The sequence below is a fragment of the Telmatherina bonti genome, assembly GCF_933228915.1.
Source record: "Telmatherina bonti genome assembly, chromosome: 22".
In the NCBI taxonomy this organism is placed as follows: Eukaryota; Metazoa; Chordata; class Actinopteri; order Atheriniformes; family Telmatherinidae; genus Telmatherina; species Telmatherina bonti.
In genome coordinates, this window is record NC_136631.1 from 6,515,382 (window position 1) to 6,528,054 (window position 12,673).

The window sequence follows — 12,673 nt, forward strand, 5'->3', positions numbered from 1 at the left end:
GGACAACCTGTTTAACCCGTTCTCAGATCGTAGTCCTAACACGAGCTGGAAATTTAATCCACGCTAAAGTACCATGGCTGCGTAAAAATGACACAAAGAACAAGAAACAATGGGATCAGTTGTTCACAGATACAAAAAGTGGTGACCCTGCAATGAAAAGAAGTGGAAATAAACACCAACTTGTGTGGAAAACTGCACGTTTTCAGCGAGTCGCTGCAGATTACATTCAGTGGATGTTGAGCGTAACCTCTGCTTTGCAGGGAATTTAAGGCATTTCACTTCACAGCCATGGCAGATTTACAGGTCAGAATGTGCATTTAGTGAGTTTGCACAAAGCAAAGACTGTTGTTCATATTTAACGAGCCCTTTGTGACACCTGAAGTCAACATTTCAGATTTGTGTGCAAGTTTATGTGCAAAAGGCAGTGGTCAGCACTTCTTCAGTGGAAGGCAGCTGGTGGGAGAGGAGTCGGTTTCAGGACCGACTGGACGCTTACGTCAAACAGCATCGATTTGTTACGAGTTAACCTGCAACAAGCGGCACTTCAGGCAAGCCCCCAAAAGGCAAACACAAGTAGCAAGGCCATGTCCTGAGCTGCGTTCGCGGCTCCTGACGGGATCTCAGCCAATATTTACACACAGCAAATACAATCAAGTGAAAGAGTGTTAAAGAGACAGAAAGTGAGACCAACGCGATGGTGACTTCCTCTCCGTGATGCAGCCAAATAAGTGCTGAATTTAAATCTGGAAGCAAAACAAATTGGTCAAATGAGTTTGAGTGTAGAGTGACGTTTCCTGAGATCGGAAAAAAGACAAAAAGGTGTGAAGAAAAAAAACAAAACAAACAAACAAAAACCCCCAGAAAGCAACCCAACATCAGTTAGCAGTGTCTCTAATAAATATTCTAACTTATTTTAGTTCGAGGGCTTAGATGTTACTAGTTTTACTTCTGTCACAGTTCTGTTGCTCATTACTTAATCAGCAATCTCAGACACAGCGGGATCACGGATCTCATGAAAATTCAACACCAAAGGAAACATCAGGAGCCTTTCGGTCCTCAGCCCCCTCATTCTTTTTTCTTTAAGATGAATGTTCGGCTCAGGTTACAAAAGGACATTCTGCACTGGAGTGGACTTTGATATGTCCTCATTGGATTGAATTGTGCAACAGGAGACATAAACCCATGCAGCAGTTGAACAAAAGCTACCGCATCCGTCCTTTTCAATAAATATCTTTAAAAAACACCAATATGGTGAATAGAAGCAAACTATGAGAAAAATTGAACCACTTTCTACATAGAATTTCTGCCTTTGTGTAGAACAATAAAATATTCAGCGTTTAGTTTTTCAAACCGTATAAAAAAGAAAAAGAAAAGGAGGAATAAGTAGAGCAGACGTTAGATACTCATACCAAGTCGTGCTCTGTAGTCCATGTGCAGCAAGTAGAGGTTTATCAAAAGGCTCAAACTCTTAAAAATGAGTCAAGCTCACAGATTTTTCACAGACTGATTTGGAATTTGATCTCAGCTTTTTGGACTCTCATAGAGCCAAGAGACCTTCGATGCTTCACATTAGAATACACAGTTCAATGCCAAACACGTCAGCATTGGAGGCGCAGAGATGTTCCAACTTCGACCCTGATGCACCACAATGGATCAAGAGTCTGTGTTTTCTTCCTTTGAATATTCCTCTACGAGTTTTTCATAGGAGTGGTTGTGCTCCGAGGCATCACTCGTGAAAACAGACTCTTCTGAACTTTGATCCCCTTCCTTGGACATTGTGTCGACGTTTTCATCACACGTAGTGATGGAGAGTTTTGCTTTCGAGTCGTCGTCCTCCTCCTCCTCTTCCTGCTCCTCCAAGTTATTACTCAGGAAGTTTTCCTCGTCTATGAAAGTAATGTTTGCATTTTGGATTGTAAGAGGATGGTAATCTTTACAGTCCCATGTCCTCCGACTGCCCGCTACGCATGTTCCTACTCCCCCATTCTCAAGGTCAATGTCCTTGTCGAGTTGGTTCTCAAACATCTGATCCTGGTCCAGTTCTGTGTCGCCCTCTACGTGGTCCTCTGTTAGCAGTAATCCATTGTCCGAACCCAGCAGGTAGTTCTTGGACTTTGAAAAAGCAACAGTGACGCGGTCGCTGAAGCTGTAGCGCCTCTTCTGGCGCGGGGAGCGGTCCAGGCTGAGGATTGTGTGTCCGTTAAACATGGGAGCGTCATTGCAGCTCTTTGAGCGGCCGATCTCTTTAAGCTTTTTGGCATCGCTGGGGCCATGGCTGGCGCGCCCATCTTTCTTGTTACCAATCTGCTTGATCAAGTCATTGTAGCCCTCCTGCTTCTTGGACAAGAAGCTGAAAATGTTGACATCGTTGGGGGTAGGCGGCAGGCGAAGGGACGCCTTGTGAGACTCCTTATAGTGCCTCAGCTCCTCCAGAGAAAGCTTGCGGAGCTTGCGGCGTTTCTTTAATGCCTTGTGGGCTTCGATGACCATTCGCACTTTCCAGTTGAAGAACAAAGAAAGCCAAGCCAGCCCCAGATAGATCCACACTTCCACAAAGTAGCGATACAGAGTGGGATACTCCTTATTTGGTTCCACACCTGTTGGAACATAGAAAGCTTTAGGCATATACAGCATGTTTAATGACTTCAAGACATTAAATTCTATTTTATGTCTCCTCCTACCTGCTACCAAGTCCCCAAAACCAATTGTGGTCAAGGTGACGAATGAGAAGTACAAGCCTTCGATGTAAGACCAACCCTCCTGGGACATAAACACAAAGGGTGGAAGCACTAAGTGCACCAGGACACCCCAGAGGAGAAATATAGCCGTGCAGGTAAACTGGGCTTTTCTCTGGAAAACAAAGAAGAGCAGCGATTAACCTCATCTTCAGGTAAACACTTTGACAAACTTGGGGGAAGAGTCCATCCACCTACCAATGAAAATCCTTTTTTGGTTAAATACTGGCCCAGGTGTTTGGCTCTGCCACCAAAGAACTTCCCCAGCTCACTGATCCAGGTGAGACACAACGGCACTCCGAACAGCCCGTAGAATATGCAAAATACTCGGCCGGAGGAGGTTTTTGGGGCGATGTTCCCATACCCTGTGGAAACAGGTTGAAGCAACAGTTCAGTGGAAGTAAAAGTAGGAGACAGCAGCATTTAAAATGTCTCCAATATCTCTGAAATCTCTTACCAATGGTGGTGATGACAGTGGCGGCAAATATGACAGCATTTGGCCAATTCCAGTTGTTGAAGGTCTTACTGCCCGTTATGGTGACCCCCTGGCCAGCAGCATCCGAAACCACCTGACAGAGTGAAGAGAAACCCAACTGAGCTCAGAGTAAAGTGAAATAAACACAAAACAACAGATGATTGCTGCCATCTAGCAATTCCAAGAGTCCAACGAGCAACGCTGGACGACGGCAGGAAGTTTGTCATGTGTAAGCCCCATTTCTTTCACCACTTCCTTCCTGTGATATGCTGATGGTATCTCCAGAAACACTGATGAGCTGAAAGAACCAGACACCCCGGGGAGCTGCTTTTAACCCGAGGGCTTTATTGTTCCAGCCACAGCTTATGTTAAGGACAGGAAGGCAAATGCTGCATCCTAAACAGAGATTTTGTGATGATGCATGGCAGGAGTCGGTGCAGCACACCTGAATCAGATTGAAAACAAGCTGCATTTCATTTGAATCAGATGTGTTGATGCAAGAAAACATCAAAAACCTGCAGAGCTGCCGTCCATTACGAACAGCTATGGAAAATCCAACCCAACAAGCTGTTTACTACACTTATTGTTCATCTATTTAACTTAACCGTCCCCGTCATGCAAGAACTGGGGACACTGACTCATTAACCAAAGTAACCTCGACATAGTTTGAATAGCTGTAATGTTTCCGTTGAGCTTGGACAATTTCCAGTTGATCAATTAGACCAAAACAACTGATAAAGGAAAATCCAGCTGCTGGTATACTGGCACCATGTCAAGCAGCATCAACACATTTTATTCTGTTATTTTCTATTGATATTGCAGATGTTTAATCACCATGAATGCTTCAGATGAAGCCAACTGCCATAAAAATGCCACATTTCAAGTTGTTCCAACTTTAAATGACTTCATTTAACACCATTGTTTTTCACCAGGTTCAGATTTAATACAAGATAATCTTATTTATCACCATCTAAACAAACAAACTGAAGAACCTGTTTTGGTCAACTCCTACGCAACATGCCCCCGCTGCCGCGCCGTTTAAGGAGGGCACAGAAAGCGCTTAATCAATCATTCCCAAACCAAACATGTCCTTGAGCAGCCACAACACAAACGGAGTGGAAGCTCTCGGGAAAAAGCAAACACCCGGCCATGTGTTCTGGGACAATGCATGACTCCACACTCTTCTCCCACCGTGCAGGAAGGGGAGGAAATTTGCAGGCACTGGCAAAATTCACATAAGCCCTAAAGTAGTGGAAGAAACGCGGTTGTTTAATAATAACAGGTCTGTGACAGGTCTGCTCTGTAATTACCCAAGGAGGGGAGGCCACTCTTTGTCTTGTAAAACAACAACGGTTCCTCAGTTGGACTGTCGGGGTTTCAGGACGACAGCAGCACTGACCACGCTTGTGTACAATCCATGACTGGAAATAAAGAAGGATAACTGGTTTGATGCTGGCTTATGCCTGCTGGTTTCCAGCTACAATGCTGAGCAAAGGTCTTCAGCCACAGTCATGCATCCATTTAGAGTTCACGTCCAAACAGCCAGTCTGAGTTTTTATCTCTTTAAGTTGTCTTGAGCAAAAATTCACCATTTTATTTCATAAAGTTTATTCAGGTTTTACTTTAGATCATTTCTGCTCTTTTACTCATTTTCAGTCTAGTCCTTCAATTAGGAACAAAGAGCTCATTTCACAGAGGACCTTCAGACAGTCTGCAGAAAAAACCCTTTTTTCAGTTCCATCACTAAAAAAACCCAGCAAAGTTCAGACCGTTTGACAGACAGAAAACAAGATTTTAGCAGCAGCAGGTTGAGCCGTTAGCTGGAAACGTGGCAGATCTCAGCATGGTGTGCAGAAGTAGAGGACTAAGAGCAGCCAAGACTAAAAACTCTTCCCAACTCTAACCTTCAGTTCTTCTGTTAGCCAGAAATGGTCTCTGTTGAAGGAAAACAGAAAAAAGGCCGAGGTTTGTCACAAGAACTGGACTGGAAACCAGTGGCAACAGGTCTGATGGAGCTGCTGGATCTTTACTGAAGCAGTGTGGGATCATCTGGACCAGGGGTGTCAAACTCCAGTCCTCGAGGGCCGGTATCTGGCAGGTTTTCGTTGTTTCCCTCCACCAACACAGCTGATTCGAATCAAATGGATCCAGTAGCTTCTTGTCAACCTGTTTTTAAGTTTTGGTCAGGTGTGTTGGAGCATGGAGACAACCAAAACCTTCAGGATACCGGCCCTCGAGGACTGGAGTTGGACACCTGTGATCTGGACAGAGACAACAAGCAGCTTTGGAAAGTTCTGGAGAACCTTCCTGAGGAGTATGTAAAGAATGTAAAGTATGTAAAGAAATGGCGTAAAGCAGGTTCAGACAGGGTTGAATAAAACTGCTCATGTTCACTTTAACATTCTCAGAACTCGTCCGACTCCATTTTCGCTTCAGATGCTGTAGGTATGTATGTTTGCAAGTGTTTTCTATAAATCTCTGCATATTGAGGGTTTATTTAAGACTTTTGCACAGTATCGATATGAAATGTTCCTCCACCAGTCTGAGGTGTCCGAGGTGTGTTTGGGTTGCAGAAAACAGATGTTCTGGTGTGTGTGTCGTGTCTGTGGTCTGCATGTAGCTCTGCACCGTATTCCAGCTTCATAACGGGGGATTTAAACCTGCGCAGTTTGCAGAGCTGATAAGAAACGCTGCAAGCTGACACGTGCAAAACTGCTGAAGCTGCACATATATGATGAAACTACACGTGGTATCAGACTTTAAAGCTTTCGTTTACACAACCTGGTCATGTGGCAACACACAGAAGTTCCTCCTCAGGACTTAACAGGCTCTGCTATGCAGAAGATGCATAAAAAGGGTTAGCAGGTCAGCCACAGGTCAACTCATGGCCACCTGAGAACAACCTGAATCAAAGCAAAACCAGGAGGAAGTTGTTAACCCCACGTCTTCACACGTCTGTCCACTGCATGCAGCAGTTGCTTTACTTTAACGCCACACAATGCGGACAAACGACACCAGGAAATAAGCTGTTTTTACACAACGCTGATCTGAAACGGCGTCACTTCCTTGTTTATTGGGAAAAACAAACAGAAAACACACTGGATGAATATTTAAAAGAAAAAAAAAAAAAAAAGTCTAAAAATGTTTGAAGCAGTTGTCAATCGACACTTAAGAGCCATCAAAACCCACAGAGCAACGCTGCAGGGACCTGATAGGACATTATCCAGACAACAAGGTCGGGATTTTCTCCTTCAACATGAACGCCACACCGCTGGCTCAACCGCCTCCTCCTGCCAGACTGATAACAGTAGAAACCACAATGACAAAGTTATCAGGACAGCTGCTGGTTCACTGGAGCAGGTCACTCCAGTCCCTCCGTATTTTTCCACTTCCAGCACAACATAACAGCTGCTTGCGAGCCCGTTTTTTACCACCGAAGTCCCTCTGAGCGAAGTGGATGAGAGGAAAACACAGACGTCCTTCTGCTGAACAAAAACTTTCACAACGAGGAGAAAATTTTTTCTATTTTCTCTTCGTGTCACATGAGGAAGAAAGCTGTTCCTAAAAACAAGAGTGCTACTTCATTCTTGTCTGCTTTTCTCCAAACCAAACCAAAGGCCATGCTTCCCGTTGCCATCATGTGACGGCTGCACGTTCAGCTGCGCTTGCAGAAAAAAGAAGTTATTTGTGTGAATCTGGAGTCGTGTGTGAAACAATCTGCAGCTTGTCTGCAAACTGAGGAAGATTCCAGCTCTGCATGACAGATGTGTTTAACCCTGAAAGCTTCTTCCTGCAGATCTCTCTAAAATATGGATTTTAGCTCCAGTAACGTTGGTGCAAGATTAAAGAGGTCAATAGAAACACTTCTGTTAAAGTCTAAAGACACCCGTGTGGCTGCTGCACAGGACGGTGCACTGTGCTGGAGACATCTGAACGCCTTCTCGTGCGCTTGTGTGCACGGCGCTTCTGGGAACCAGAATACACTGATGCTACCAATGCAACACTGAGGAGAGGCGAGATAACGCCTCCACCCAGCTCCACCCTTACTGAACTTTAAAACAGCTCCTCCAGGGCCAGCGCTGATGGGCCATAAAGTCCAATCTTTACACCGTGACCGCTTCAAGGCTCCCACAAGTTAATAGTAAACTGCTTGTTAATGAAACAGAGGGGACTGGCTTTTACAAGTCGCCTGCTCTTGTTGGAAGTGTTTACAAGTTTCCAGTGGAAATCCAATAGAAACGCTGCTTTTTACGACACATAAAAAGGTACTGAAGTCTGACTGAAGGACGCTGCAGGTGTTTCAGAAACAGCTGCTGTCCGAGAGGGACAATACCACTTTCTGTGTGGCTGTGGAGACAGGCGTCCACTTCCAACATGCAACTTGATCTGATCGCTTCAAAGTGCCATGAAACCACACAGATGGCTTTATATGCTGTCTTTGCACCCCCCACCCGAGGGAACACAGGAGCAGTCTCAGCTGACACGATCAAGCAACTGCCAAGAGGAAATTTCCAAAATCTCTCAACCAGACTATTCCCTCGACTTCATTCACAACCAGCTCTGGAGATTTGGCTGTTTCAGAGAGAAGGTGGGGGGAGGTTCATGGGCATATCCCTTTCAGTCCCCCAAACACAAAGAAGAGAGGCAGAGGGAAGCAGATGGGGGGATGGGGGGGGAAATAAATCTCCCCAATACTGAGGCCTGAAGGGGGCACAGGTTCAAACATGTCTGCTTGTCACACTGCAAAACCTACCAAAGCCACTTCTCTGTGCTTTACAGAGATATTAGCAAAAGATGCCACCTGTAACATGTTAAAATCAGGTTTTAGGCACGTTTACAATGTTAAAAATCAGGTTTTAGGCACGTTTATAATGTTAAAAATCAGGTTTTAGGCACGTTTACAATGTTAAAAATCAGGTTTTAGGCACGTTTATAATGTTAAAAATCAGGTTTTAGGCACGTTTATAATGTTAAAAATCAGGTTTTAGGCACGTTTACAATGTTAAAAATCAGGTTTTAGGCACGTTTACAATGTTAAAAATCAGGTTTTAGGCACGTTTACAATGTTAAAAATCAGGTTTTAGGCACGTTTATAATGTTAAAAATCAGGTTTTAGGCACGTTTATAATGTTAAAAATCATGTTTTAGGCACGTTTACAATGTTAAAAATCAGGTTTTAGGCACGTTTACAATGTTAAAAATCAGGTTTTAGGCACATTTATAATGTTAAAAATCATGTTTTAGGCACGTTTATAATGTTAAAAATCATGTTTTAGGCACGTTTATAATGTCAAAATCATGTTTTAGGCACATTTATAATGTTAAAAATCATGTTTTAGGCACGTTTACAATGTTAAAAATCATGTTTTAGGCACATTTATAATGTTAAAAATCATGTTTTAGGCACATTTATAATGTTAAAAATCATGTTTTAGGCACGTTTATAATGTTAAAAATCATGTTTTAGGCACATTTATAATGTTAAAAATCATGTTTTAGGCACATTTATAATGTTAAAAATCATGTTTTAGGCACATTTATAATGTTAAAAATCATGTTTTAGGCACGTTTATAATGTCAAAATCATGTTTTAGGCACGTTTATAATGTTAAAATCATGTTTTAGGCATGTTTATAATGTTAAAAATCATGTTTTAGGCACGTTTACAATGTTAAAAATCATGTTTTAAGCATGTTTAGAAAGTGAGGAGAAGGATAAACAACCCAGCTCACAAAGTTCTGATATGTCAAAGAAAACAAACAAAGGTTCATGGTGTTAAACCAGCTGGAAGTGTGTGTAACCATGGGAAACCCGCAGGGGTGGGGGGCACTGGGTTCAACACTGAAACTACTATCCTGACCAGAAAGTGGCAGTGAAACACTACCTGATGCAGATTTTCAGGACTGATGTCAGATACTGGATCTCCACCCCCACAAAGAGCCGCTCTGCTGTCATGAAGCAGTGGTCACCGCCGGACATGGAGACCAAAGATACACACAGAGGTCTCCAGAGTTGTAAACATCCAGACCAGGGAGGCTTCAGACCGGCTGTGTTGATCCACAGAGCTGAACCACGGCCCCACAGCATCTAGTTTCAGTGAAAGTTTGGACCCCAGTGGGGTCTCCATGTGCCACCCGCTCCAGTTAAACAAACTTTAACACATTTTTATTTTCACATCATCCTTCAAACACCTGCAGGACTTATGGGACAATATGTTAAGTACATTTCAGGTTTAATGTCAGAACATACCTCTAATATTCTGTCCAGGTCTTCAGTGGACAGGCAGGGGTAGTCTTCCAGTATCTTGGCCTTCCTCTCTCTGTACTGCGTGGCAGCCTGCTTCCAGTTGGGCTCCTCCAACACCTGAAATATTGCTGCCCCGATGGAGAGGTAGAAGATGATGGCAGAGGTCAGCAGGGGGCCTTTATCTACCATACTTCTGCCCAGTGACTCGCCTTGCAGACCGCGGGACGGGGGACACAGCGCGCGGGGGGAGGGGGGAGGAGGGGGGGGGGGGGGGGGGGGGACCTGGCGCGTCACGCGGAGCTCATTCTGGCTGCAAAATCTTTCTGTATCCGCGCGCGAGCCTGGCGTGAAGCAGAGTGGGGCGTGCAGCTGCTGGCAGCATCGGGATTGAGACCTGAACAGGACAAAAGAAACGCCGGACTGAGCGCTCATGCGACTGCATTCAAACTGCTGATCTCTCCACGTGCGCGTCCGGAGAGCCGCTGCGCACTAATGTAGGGAGGAGGGAGGGCGTGGTGGAGGGGTGGGGGGTGTCGAGCACCGCCCAGAGCTGAGGGAGGGGGAAGTTGGTTGGCTGCAGGTGCAAACAGCGACAGTGTGTGAGCAACACACACTTTCCAGAGTGTGTTTGGAGGAAACGTGCCAACGTTGGCGCCTTGGAGCGCAACATGTTTCCACATGCACATCCTGAAAAGGGATTAAAATGATCAGGGTTTATTTAAAGGCAAAAACCTCTGAAGGGACATTTAACTGAGTTTTATTACGTCACTGTTTTCTCATTGTTTCTTTTTTTATATATTTTATTTCTGTGTTTACTCACCAGTTCCAGAAACTTTGTCAAGATTTTCTACCTTTTCTAAAATAAGATTCTTTTAAGCTGAAGGTGGAATGTGTGTTAAAATAACGTGAAGGAAAGAAATACAACGTGTCATGAAGAAGAGTTTCTCCTGATATCAAACCACCTCATCAGAATACCAGTCAGACCAGTTTCTCCATCTTCTATTGTCCAGTTCTGGTGAGTCTGTGTGAATTGTAGCCTCAGTTTCCTGTTCTTACTGACAGGAGGGAACCCGCTGTGGTCTTCTGCTGCTGGAGAACATCTGCTTCCAGGCTGGACGTGTTGTGTGTTCAGAGATGATGTTCTGCAGATCTGGATGGAACCAGTGCTGATTTGACTGCATGAGCTCATCGTCTGTCTTTTGTGCACCGTACACTGGCTCCCCTGCCTGTTTTCAGGTCAAATTTTAGGTTTTATTAATTGTTTTGCTCGATAGATCCGTCTTTCTTGGGTGAGTTGTTGCAGCACTACATCCTGCCCAGACCCTGAGGTCAGGTGACTTTATATCTCCTCCAACCAGTCTGTCCATTCTGACCTCTGACATCAGCAACCTGATATTTTCACTTCTTCAGACCTTCTCTGGAAACACCAGAGATGTGTGTGAACATCCCAGTAGATCAGCTGTTCCTGAAATACTTTTTATTAAGATGTCGAGAAATAAACCAACTTCTGGAAAAAGGTAAAAAAGTAAAATTTTAACAGAATAAGACATAAATAAATCTGTTCGCCTGAATAAAAAGTGTCATGTTGAGAGAATGAATGCCCGGCAGTGATTTTGCAAAGCAAGCTCCGGTAATCCCGGCTACACACCAGGAATGTGGTGTGCCTGTACTGTAACCTCTGCTGCATATGACTTGAAAGATGATGGCATGAAAGATCTTGTTAAGAACGGCCACCCTCAGGTGCAGAAAGTAAGTTAATTATTAACGTGTTTGCCAAACACCCAGCGACTCCTGCTGCACGGGGTTTTTCTAGACGTTCGGTGGACGTTTCAGCCCAGTCCAGAGAGAAATGAGCCACTGGGGAGGATTTGACAAATGTCTCCTGCTTAGTGGGCAAAGCTTTAGTTTAACCCATTGGTGTCCAGCTCTGGTCCTCGAGGGCCACAACACAAAAGGTTTTCCATGTATCCCTGCTCCAACACACCAGACTCAAACTAATTGTGCAGAACTTCATTGGCTGTTGAATCCTTTTAATGGAAGCCAGGTGTGTTGGAGCAGGGATACATGGAAAACCTGGAGGACAGTGGCCCTCAAGGACCAATTTTAGGCTCACCTTGTCATGGTTTCTGCTCTGCGCCTAACAAGCTGCACTATTCCATGGCCTGATTGCTGATTACCCCCACCTATTCTTTCCTTCACTTAAACACCAGCTCTAGATCTGCTCGGTGCAACATCGTCTGTCTTTTCCACAGCTTTCAAGCCTTCTTCATGTCCCAAACTCTGAGAGAAAACCTGGTCCTGACCCTGCCTGTCCCCAACCGCCGCCGTCTTCGCTACGCCCTTATCGGAATGAACTGACCTCCTGTTGCTGAACCCTGCCTGATCCTGACCCTGCCTCTTGCTTGCTCCTTGGATTTCTTCTGCTTGCTCGTGTCTATAGATGTGGACCCTGGACTGTTTTTGGACCTTGAGATTCTGGATTGTGGAGATTGTTTCCCTGCTCTGGAGGACCACTCTGAGGCTGCCTATTTCCCATCTCCTGGTAAACATTCATTTCTTGGCCTCTCCAGTTTTACCTCACCCCTGTTTTTGGTTCACCTCTGTGTTCCAGACTTCCTGACTTCCAGACTAAGCGAGACAACCATCATCATTCCAATAAATCTGTTTAAACTTCCTTGTTGGCTGAGTTTTGGGTTCTGGCTTCCTAAACCATAGCACACCTAGTTTAACCCATAATAACCCAGCGTGACATGATGCATACAGTTTCACCACTTTATGGTGCAAACTTTCTCAAACTCATGTGGAAAACAATCTGATTGTCTTCTGTCCCTTAATGGACACCAGAAAGCAGGCTAGACATATGATGTGGTAATAAATGGTAAATATCCATAAAATGTTGGTACTCCTTTAATATATATTTCTTAAAAGGACAAACAAAGACCTCATATGGAAAAACTTGGACTTATCTGATTTTTTTCATGGGTTGGGTCTTTATGGGTTAAAAGACATTTTCACTGTTTCTTTATAAGACAACATGTCAGGGTTTGGTGGAGGAGAGGACGCAAATGCAGAAACAGAACCAGGAATGCTGAATGAATTTTTATTCTTGGAACTCGGAACTGGACTGGAGGGAAGTGACACAATGAACCAGCAAACAGAACTGAAACAACGGGCTATAAATACTTTGAAACCAAACAAAAAATGGGTGTGGTGATTG

The 12,673-nt window shown here is 44.3% G+C and overlaps 1 protein-coding gene across 1 annotated transcript; it reads right to left on the bottom strand.

The window, feature by feature from the left end:
• Window positions 1-1,653: 1,653 nt before the first annotated feature.
• Window positions 1,654-9,645, bottom strand: LOC306772112 (potassium channel subfamily K member 5-like; the record flags this gene model as incomplete). The annotated part of the gene is made up of 5 exons (XM_079261524.1): window positions 1,654-2,597; window positions 2,682-2,850; window positions 2,934-3,100; window positions 3,193-3,304; window positions 9,460-9,645. The coding sequence occupies 5 exons, from the start codon at window positions 9,643-9,645 to the stop codon at window positions 1,654-1,656; spliced, it is 1,578 nt and encodes a 525-aa protein (XP_079117650.1).
• Window positions 9,646-12,673: the final 3,028 nt, after the last annotated feature.